Raw genomic sequence first — 10714 nt, forward strand, 5'->3', positions numbered from 1 at the left:
GGTGCTTCAAGGAGAACAGGGCCTTTCCCTCTGTCAGTCTGCTCAAAAAAAAAAAAAAAAACCCTTTGCAGTACCCTGTTCCCGTGGCCACCCGTCACCACGCTCGCGGCCACCGCTTCTACCCCTCGCCGCCGACAACACCAGCACCGCCGCTTTGATTCGCTGCCGGAGGTCACCGTGACCCCACGGAAACCCGCCGTCCTGGTGTCAACCGTGCGGCAACGGTCCTGACGGAGGAAGTTTTCGGCCGCGACCCCTGTGGCCGCCGTCCGTGGCCAGATCCGGGAGTGGGACACCGCTCTCCCTCTCCGTCGCCGCCCTAACGCCTCCCTCCGCCGCTACAACCCGAGCCGCCCGCGTCTGCCGCCAACCGCCTGCATCGGGCCCACAGAGAAGACCGCCGCCGGGAAACCCGAGATCGGCTGCCACCGTAGCCGCCGAGCCGCGGCCGCGACCTCCGCCCCGCCCGCAGCCGCCGCCGCGAAGATCGACGCCCTCCCGAATTCGTCGGGAGGTTGAAGGAAGAATCAGGGTAACGGGTAAGTTCTCAACCTGTTAACCCACAACCCGGTAACCCGGGTCCCAAAAAAAAAAAAAAAAGAAAAGAAAAAAAAAACCGTGCACGTGAATTGCACGTGCTGTCGTTAACGGGTATCGGAGCGGGTTGCGTTTTAAAAACCCGAATCCGATAATCCGGACCCGAAAGGGTTCACAAAAAAAAAAAAGAAAAAAAAAGAAAAAAAAAAGAAAAAAAAAAGAAAGGGTACCTGTTCATCTTCTCCGATCGTCTGCCCGCCGCTGTTGTCGTCGCCCCGCCGCCGCTGCCGTCGTCGTGACTCCTCCGCCGCCGTCTTCGCCGAACCGCTGAGGTGCCGCCGCTCCCTCACGGTGCTTCCCCCTCGCCGAGCGTCGTCGCCTCCGAGCCCCTCCTTCTCCTCCGTCGTCCACCGCCCGAGCCGCCGGTGCCCGAGCCAACGCCACCATCCCGCCGGGGCCCGAGCCGACGCCACCATCCCGCCGGGGCCCGAGCTGACGCCGACGGCCTCATCGTACATCCCCTCCCATTTTCCTCACCACCGGCCGACTCCACAGGCCGCCCGCCGCCCTCCTTCCGCCGCCCTCTCCTCCTCACGGTCCGACTGCCCCGCCGTGTTCCTCTCCCCATCTTTTGCACCACTGCCGCACCCCTCCACCACTCACCACCGCTTCCTCACCCACAGCTCGCCGCCCTCCCTTTCCCCTGGCCCTCATCCCTTTCTTCTTCGCCCATTGCAACTCACCCGAGCACCTCTCCATCGACCCCAGACAGGCCCCTTTTGGGCCGGGCCACCCACTGCCTCCTCACAGGCCCAAGCCAGTAGGCCCTCACTACTGAGACCTGATCCCATCTCACGAACTCAGCAGGTCCACTCTCCTCCATTTTACAAGCCCAGCAGACTAGCCAAGGTGCTGTGATCAGATCCAAATAGAAGCCAATTGAAAGGGTCCATCAGCTACAACCGCGCACCGATCGTCGCCCAGCCCACAAGCACACATCCTGGTCGCCTACGTCACGACAGGTAATAAAGTTTCTACTTTTCTTGGGCTTGTTCATTTAATTATGTTCTAGTTCTCTTGCATGATAGCCACATTTTGAAAACTTATATTGCTGTTATAATTCAGAACATTGAACCTTTCACTTCCGAACCCGTCCTCTTACCCTTTAAATCTTGACATTAAATTAGCACACCCTAGTAACAGGACGTTTCTCAACATTATTCGATCAGATTGATTCAGGATCAGAACAACTGTACTACTTGATTGCAATCTAATTTCTTAAATTGAATAATCTTAATCCTTAATTCTGAATAACCGAAGTAAAAATCAGCAACATTTAAATTTTAAGTTATTATTGTGGAGACTTGCTGATTTCTGAAATCATAGTAGATTGCATTAGTAGGTTGTCCTGCATCAAATTTGGTCCTACATCATAGTTATTAGGGTTTCATTAGTGACACTGCATTTCACATCATCACCTAGTGTCATCATTGCATGTCAACCTGTAGTGACATGGAGTACTATTTCAGTCAACCTAAAACCCCTGTAACTACCATGAATTCCGACATTTTGAGGTATATTAAGGAACAGATCGTTGCCATACGGACTGGATACAAAGAATTCACACAAGAGATCCGTGAGCTCAGGCAAAATTCTAGGACCCCTACACCGCCAACCCCTGTTGCAGCCCAACCTAAAATCGGTTTGGTTGCACCACCTGTAACCCTTCCCCATTCTCTTGGGCACCAAACCCAATGCTCAATGTGTCAACAATTCGACCACATAGCATCCCAATGTCCTATTAGGACCTACCTGATTACTGAACCAGAAGTTAGGAGCCAAGAGGTCGAATATGTTGAAGAAGTCTATGAACCAAATATAGAAGACTATGAAGAAGACTTTGAAGACGAACCTATAGAATTAGATTTTGTCCAAAATGATTCCCAAAGGGAGACTATTGATCTAAATACAACCAAGTCATTTCACATCACTACTGTGGAAGAGGTAGTGACAGATATTGAGAGCCAGTCACCTGAATTGGCACTTGTAGCTAACGATACCCATGTGGAGTCCAATCTTGAACATTCCCCTATAGTAGTTTTCCTTCTAGAGGAGTTTAATGATGTAGTCCCTGATGATCTTCCGGATGCACTTTCTCCAATGCGTGATATCCAACACGCAATTGATCTAGTTTTCGGAGTATTTTTGCCCAACCTTCAACATTATAGGCTCAACCCAAATGCATATGCTAGGACCTGGAGTTTAATATTACCGACAGTTGAGTTTGCATATAATAGTTCGGTTCATAAGTCCATAGGCATAAATCCGTTTGAGGTGGTGCATGATTACAAACCTAGGCAACCCATAGACCTGTTTTTCATGTCTCATCAGTATAGAGTCTTTGAGTCTGCACAATCAATTGCATCACATCCACATTCATCGCATCAAGAAATCAGCAATTGCAGTCACTTTAATAACTTAAAATATAAATTCCTTGCTGATTTAACCAGACGTTATAATGAGTTAAGTGAAAGAGATTACGTCATGATAAGAATTAGGTTTGAACGACTTTCTTCGGAAACGTTTAAGAAATTGCAAACTTGTAGTGCAGAACCGTTCAAAATCTTAAAGACAACCAGTTCGAATGCATATGTTGTAGATCTTCCTGATGACTATGGGATTAGTGCGACATTTAATATTGAAGATTTAGTCCCATACAAAAAGTTAATATTCATGCCTTCTGACCCCTTTATTGATATACCTACCCATGTTGGACACCCTGACCTCTTACCTGCTGTTGAGCCACCACCTTCCAAATCTCATGCACGCAGAGAACAAATAGAACATATATTGGATGAGCAGGTTATTTCAACCAGGAATGGTAGTTACCAACGTTACCTTGTTCGGTGGAAAGGTCGACCAAAGTCTGATGTGACGTGGATTTCCAGAGCACAGTTGCAGCGCCTTGACCCCGATCTTATGGAGCAGTACGACAGCCGGCCAGACTTGTACTCGACGGGGTCGAGTTTTTCTCACCCGGGAGGAGTTGATGGGGACATCAGAGCCCTTCATCCAGATGATCCTGAGCCCCCGGATTAAGCCAGACCCATTTATTTGCATATTTATTTTATTTTATTTCTGGGTTTATTTGCATTTAGGGATTTATTTGTGGTTTATTTTATTTCTGGGCTTATTTGCATTTTAGGGCTTATTTGTGTTATTTGTGGGTTTATTAGGATTTATTTCTGTGTAAGGGGGTTTATGCAAATTGTGTATTTGGGCCCTATATATAGGGAACTATTTTCATGATTAGGGTTTAATGAAAAATTAAAGATTTCTTTTCCCCCACGTTTCCTCTTCTTCTCTTCTCCTCCCTTCTCCTTCTTCTCTTCTTCTTCCTCCTTCTCTTCCCCTCTTCTCCTGCTTCCATTTAAAATTTGGTCCGTCATCAGTGGATTGGACTCAAGAAGTTAAATTGGCCCAATAGTGAAAGGAGTAAATGTTGAGGATTACGTTACGTAATTAGTGGGAGGTAGAAAAATTAATACGAATGGTTAGACCTGAAGCTTCGATTTTAATTTTCGAGCTCGGATGAACTAACGGCAAGAGGGATTGGGTTAGATGACAATAGATAAAATGTCTATAGTGTTCCTCACTCGGAGTGAAAACTTATTTGGAATCACCTAAATACCTCAGCTTCTAAGCTAATGCATCACAGGTTCATCAACTTAGAAGGCTGCATCTTGCTTAAGAGGACAGAATTGGATTTTCTGGTGGATTTTAGTTGCAGCCCCACTCCATAATCTTCTAACCTTCTATCACTCTCCACTCTCCAACCTCATCAACCAAACACTCCATATGATTTACAGAAGATTATGCTCATTTCACAAATTTACTCTTCCTTTTTGAGTTAGATAAACACGCTTTTCTTTGATATATTTAAACATCTTTATCAGCATCACCCTGAGCGTTTTTTTCTTTTAATCAATCCACATTATATTGATGGAAGCAAAGATGTCTCACATGGATATTCTCATCCAATTCCCATTGTTTCTTGACTGAGAGCCATTGAAATTCTGAACCCAAGAGACCAACAGCTCAGGATGGTGCTCAAGAGTGATTTTTTTTCAGTGAGATTTCTGTGTCAGCCAGCACTTCAACATGGACAATCCTTAGCAAGATCCACTATCATACATGTCATGCAGAAGGCAATGAGGAAGCCAATGAGATGGAAATTGGCATCTAACAACATATGAAAAGTCCATTTCTATTAATTGTAATCCAAAGCTGACTCCATGCCCACATTACATTGGATTCCTAAGCTGCATTAGTTCAAGTACAAGTGATAACTTATAATGTCTTCAAACATCTTTCCAAAGATTGACTAGAGAGCAGCTCTCTCCTGGCACCAGCAAAGGAAACTGATAGGCTCTTCACAAATACAGCAGCAAGAATGAGCCACCATGGCCATGCACCATGGCATCAATCTCGTCCCCATCCTTCATCTCCAGCTGCCGATCAGACAATAACAGCAGCAGCAGCAGTAAAAATCTTATTCATTGGAATAAAACGGACTCCATGAATGCAGGTAAAAACATGGGCACATACTTCATCAGGAGTCTGTTCACCTTGAATTCGATGACCATCTAGGAGAAACTCGAATGTGTTGGAGTCAACAGATCTCCGGTCATTGTAAGCCTTCATCAGGTCCTTCATCTTGACGCTTCTCTTCACCCTCACAGTCACCGAATCATAACCATCCTGAAAGAAATTGCAGGAAGGTATTACTTCCAGCTTCCTGCAATGGGCTTACATAAACAAGGCATTATATATAGTTTGAGCTATAAGGATCATCAAACGAGATACTCATTTCTTTTATTTTTCTTTGGAGGTTTAGTCCATCACATGGCATTTCCTTTTCCTTGTTTTTTTCTATTCTCAGAACAGAATGGATTTCTCCATTGTGTCACTTCACTAAGGTGCTGAAATGAAGAGAACACGATTCAACCATTTACAACACATATAGATATGTTGCTGAAAAACAAAAGATTGCATCTAATATTATTAAACAGCAGACACATGTATGAATCGACACCACACCATCAAGTGTAGGAAAATAATACCACTTCCTTGCAAGGACAGTACAACCAAAGGAGAAATCAAAGCAAGAAGGCATCACAATCTACAACCAGCAGTCAAGTATCCTTAGAAGAGTACTCTAAACCAGTGAGAAGAAATCATCCCAGAAACTAGAAAGGGAGTCAACGATCCAAGAGAAATTTCATGTGAGAGTGAAAGGAGAGCAGACATTGCTAACAATCTTGATGTTAATACGAGAAGATCTCTCTGAAAACCTCCTGTTGTCCTCTTTGGCCATCACCACAGACATATTTCTTCTTCTTCTGTCTTATAATTTCAGCAGCAACGAGCAACCCGACAATGAGCCACCTTTCTTTACTCTCTTGTGGGTCTTCCAAGTAACCCAGGTTTCCTTTATGATTGACAAACCCATGGGTTTCTCCTGTTTCAAGAGGCAAAACCCATGGTGTGCTTCAGAGGACACGCATGACGCTCTTGTTTGCAGATGTCTCATCGACATCTGAGCTGATTTGACCCTGTCCATCTTTGGTAACCAACCAGTCCCTCTTTTTTTTTGGGTCAGTCACTGAACAATTTTCTTGAATCCCGTATTAAAAGATCTCTTTCTTGAATCCTGTGTCAAAAGATCTCTTTCTTTTTCAAGTTGCCATCTGTCTGACATTCTTCAGTGACGTCCAGTTTAATCTTTCTGGTTCTTTGTTCATATTTTTGTCGATGGCCGTTAATTTTTTGATGTCCGTTAAGTTCGCCGGTCTAATACTCCGTACAAAAATATATGGCACCAGTATCCCAGAAATAAAAAGGGAGCGGGTTTCCTGTTTCTTCTAATATCTATTCAAAGAAACCCAAAAATAAGGCACTGTTTAGTAATAGAGCGGTCAGTTTCATAATTAAAAAATAATATAAAAAAATGGTATGTACTGTTTCGTCAAGTAATATACTGAAAATAAATTAGTTATTTAGTAAACTAGTACATACATATAGCTAAATCGGTATACTGTATATGATATCCGGTTAGATGATACATAATTAAAAAATTAGTCATTTGGCAATTTAATACACACCTCAAAACAAATTAATACATAATTTCTAGGACATCATATTCACCATTACTACTATATGACCGATGATACATACTCGACAACTTTTGATATATATTGCGAGCTTATTTTATGCACACTTAGTAGTGAACCAATACACACTTTCAGTAAATCGTTATACAATTTCTAAAATATACTTTTTACTGGTACACATTACATAGTCGGTGATATACACCTAACAAATTAATCATCTCGCAAGCTAATACACACCTTTAAGTAAATCAATATATATAATTTTCAGAATATAGTATTCATCAGATGCACGATTTCTTAGCTTTGTCTAACATAAGAAATTATATACATATCATTTTTTAGATTTCGTAAACTCTTAGATGCAAAGATATTAGAAAAAAAATGGTTGGAAAAGAAGAAAGAAACTATAACGAAGAAGAAAGATCTCACATATGAGATAAATAGCTTGATAAGAAAAAAGATAGATGGAGAGGCTGGATAAGGAAGAAAAAAATACAGACAATCTCTCTTCATAGATAATCTCTTTTGGTGCGTGTAGTTTTATTTTTTTAATTTTTTTCTAAGGTTATGGGATTAATAGACTCTTTCTCTTTAAGATGGGCGCCAAACGAAACGTGGCAAAATAAAAATTCCCCTCTATATGACATTCTATAGAACCTGCACTCTATGATTTTTGTTCCAAAATTGGCTCATGACAGGATCCAAGCTCATTGACACAATGCGAAGATAACATCGATTTGATGCATAGTATTAGTAGATAGTAACAAATACGATGCTTGGATAATTTGATGGACTCTGCATGGCTCAGTCTGAAAGCAAGATGGATAAACTGAAGAGTGATATTATGGATGACCTATAATAATTCTTGAACTTAATTATAAGTTCTATGTAACATGATAATTCTTTTGGACAATCTCATTGTCATCTTTCATCGTATGTATTTGTTTGATGTCATCCAGAATATCTTTTTTCGAACAAGACATCCAAAATATACAATTCCACTTGGTTCTACTCTTCTGCCGTTCTCATTAGGCACCATATGCCTGCAATGTGGCATCAATTTTTCATGCGTTAAGAGGAACAAACTCCATGAATACAGGTAAAAGCATACATATAAATAGTTCATAAGGGGCTTGTTCTCTTGGGATTAGCTTCTCCACACAAAAGACAACAAAAGCATTCCTTATAGTATTTTCAAACATGAACCGAAAAAAGTTAAGAGGATAGGGATGATACGCCTTTTTTCACAAACAAATAAAATAATTATTTACGGATATAAAAAAATATATATTCTTCTTTTTACTCAAAAATAATTTTAATTTTTAATATAAAATAAATTATTTTTTTCATGCCCTAAGTTTAACTGGATGTAAGTATAATTTTTTTAAACTATTAAATCTAAATATTAGGAATATAAATTTTAAAAAAATATAATTTATTTTAAAATATAATATGAAGATTTTGAAAGATCAATTGATCTTTAGTGGTGTTACCTTAGCTTATTTTGATCGGAAAGAACGCATGGAATTAAATAAGAAAGAGCCAATTAATATTATTCAATATTTTCTGACATTTTAGATTCCAGTATAGCAACTAATAAGATAAATATGTAACTAATTAAAAATTTATTAGCATGTTTTGTAATTCAAAATTGATTTAAATTTATAACTACTTATTAAGAAACTTAGTCAATACATCGATGGAGATATTAGGATATATTAATATATGTATATCAACTGAGATAATAAGTTCTGAACATCAATTATAAATTTTAGATAATTAATAAATTCAATACTAATCTTAATAAAGTGATGGATGATGTTGGAGCTCGGAATAGACGCAAGGCCAGAGACGGTACAAAGATGAGGGCAACAAAGAAGCCGTGAGATACGAGGATTCATGCATGTGCTCAGTGCCACATTGATTATACATTGAATAGATTATGAGTAATTATATAGGACGAAGAAAATAAATAATTTTTTTGGCTAATTTTTTAAAATGAGGCTGTAGGTTGCTATAAAAGGTATTAGAGTGAATCAAGCTCATGGCCTATGTGGATTAAGAGATATTGTACAAGGCCTCTTGGATTGACCAGAAGCTAATCGTGATATCTGTGGTAGATTTGAATCCTCAACTTGGCAGAAACAAGTAGAGCTTAAATAGGAGTATGTGAAGATCTGCATAGACGTATCTAGTCTCATTATAACACGAATCCTTTTTAGATTCTTAACCTGATAAAGATGCCAAAGGAGGAGGTGGGAGGACCCATGTAGATATATAATAGTCCCACATATAATTAGATTTTCGATACATATGCAAGATCAAAAAAATCCAAATAGTACTATTTATTTTTATTTATTTATTTGTTGGGGGGGGGGGGAGGTAAGATCTTGAGTTGTTGCATATAGTATCAAAACAAGCTCAATCATGACCGACATGGACTAGAAAACCGTACAACATTGTACTCTTCTATAACTGATCATAAGCCGATTGTGGCATTTGCCATCGAATTTGATTGGATTTTTGATTAGATTTAGATTTGATTTGGCCCGACTAGATTTGATTGGATCACATTGGCAATACATTTGAGAAATCTTGCATACTTATGCATTCAGGTTTCGGCTAGCCTTTTTGGTAAGGTTATGTTTATTATATGGGAGGAGGCTATGTGAGTTGCTTGTAAGAAGCGCAAAGAAGATAAGAGTGGATTGGTTGGATCAGTCAGAGCGGACAATGGGAGTATGTAGGGAAAGAGAACTGGTTGAAGTGGTCGGGAACTGGACTGCATATAGGATAGCACGGATAAGAATAAGATAGCACGAGTGAAGGTGCTTGCATGAGGAAAGAAACTCACAGGAATAGGCAGCTCTCTGGTCCCTACCGACGTTGGGGTGTGAAAGCATGGGAGCGAGTAGAATTAGATATCCTAGTAGTCTATGTTGTAAACAATGAGTGTTCGCCCTTGGTCTACGCAGATCAAGGGCCCAGCTAATGCATAAAACACTCTGCTTGGAGAGTATGGTCGCCCGACTGAAACTCAAAGAAATTGATAGGGCCTGCACAAGCGGTAGAGCATGCGGTTTAATTTGATGCAACACAGAGAATCTTATCAGCCCTTGACATATGAACAATTAAAACTATTTGATTTGATTTGTTCTCAATAGTCATGAGATGATCATCTTAGGTGATCCTTTTGTCTATGACGTTTCTATTATAGTCGAAGTCTTTGAAGGAGGAGAATCAACTACGTAGCATCTACATCGATAATTCAAGCATTACATACATCATTTGTCCGATCCTTTATAGAAACTACTTGGAATAACGAACTTACAAAATAGATCTGTTTATCATAAAGAAATTTATTGTTTTTGACCCTGCTTCATCTTAATTATTATTTGAACAAAATGATCACAATGAACTTTTTTGTAGTAAAAGTTTGCGGTTTGCATGTCTATGGAGTTTTACAAAATTCAACCGAAGCCCTGATGAACAATGACCATAACTATAATGGTCCTAAGGTGGCAAATTTTCTCATCGGATAAGTTTCGAGTGTTACGATTTGGGCGCTATCTTTGAGAGAGGCGCGGTGAAATAGATATATCTGTAAAGATGCGGAGTACCTGCATCTGAAAGAAAAACCTACTTGGACTACTTGCATTTGGACAAAAAGACCCTATAAAACTTTACTATTCCTGGGATTGGCTGTGGGCCTTTCCTGCACACCCAAGGAGGAAAGCAAAGAAGGCCTCAGCCATCAATGAAATGCGGCAATTCTTAAATAGCGGTTTGGCAGGTAATTTTTAGCTTTTTCTATTTTTTATTTTTTGCTTTTAGAGGGATAGTGGTAAGGGTATTTGAAAAATGAGGATAAGTTGTCCCAAAACTTCCAATTCATATGCTAGAAAGCCATCTGAGAATATTCCTTCTTGATTTCATCTGTCATTTTTCAATCTAGAATTTATCCCCTCTCTCTCATACTAAAATACACAAAATATCCAACTGGT

General features: G+C 40.3%; 1 protein-coding gene across 3 annotated transcripts; it reads right to left on the reverse strand.

Annotated features, from left to right (window-relative positions):
* Positions 1-4789: 4789 nt before the first annotated feature.
* LOC120105632 (small ubiquitin-related modifier 1-like) lies at positions 4790-6102 on the reverse strand. Of its 3 annotated transcripts, none has more exons than XM_039118254.1 (3): positions 5846-6102; positions 5166-5298; positions 4790-5048 (listed from the first exon to the last, which is right to left on the reverse strand). In XM_039118254.1, exons 1-3 carry the CDS (start codon positions 5924-5926, stop codon positions 5020-5022), a joined length of 243 nt encoding a protein of 80 aa, XP_038974182.1. In that variant the 5' UTR covers positions 5927-6102; the 3' UTR covers positions 4790-5019. The 3 variants fall into 3 exon arrangements, with proteins under 3 accessions (XP_038974182.1, XP_038974181.1, XP_038974180.1); XM_039118253.1 differs by having other exon boundaries at positions 5146-5298; XM_039118252.1 differs by lacking the exon at positions 4790-5048 and having other exon boundaries at positions 5055-5298.
* Between the last annotated feature and the right edge of the window lie 4612 nt (positions 6103-10714).

The sequence above is a fragment of the Phoenix dactylifera genome, unplaced genomic scaffold (genome assembly GCF_009389715.1).
Source record: "Phoenix dactylifera cultivar Barhee BC4 unplaced genomic scaffold, palm_55x_up_171113_PBpolish2nd_filt_p 000331F, whole genome shotgun sequence".
NCBI lineage: Eukaryota > Viridiplantae > Streptophyta > Magnoliopsida > Arecales > Arecaceae > Phoenix > Phoenix dactylifera.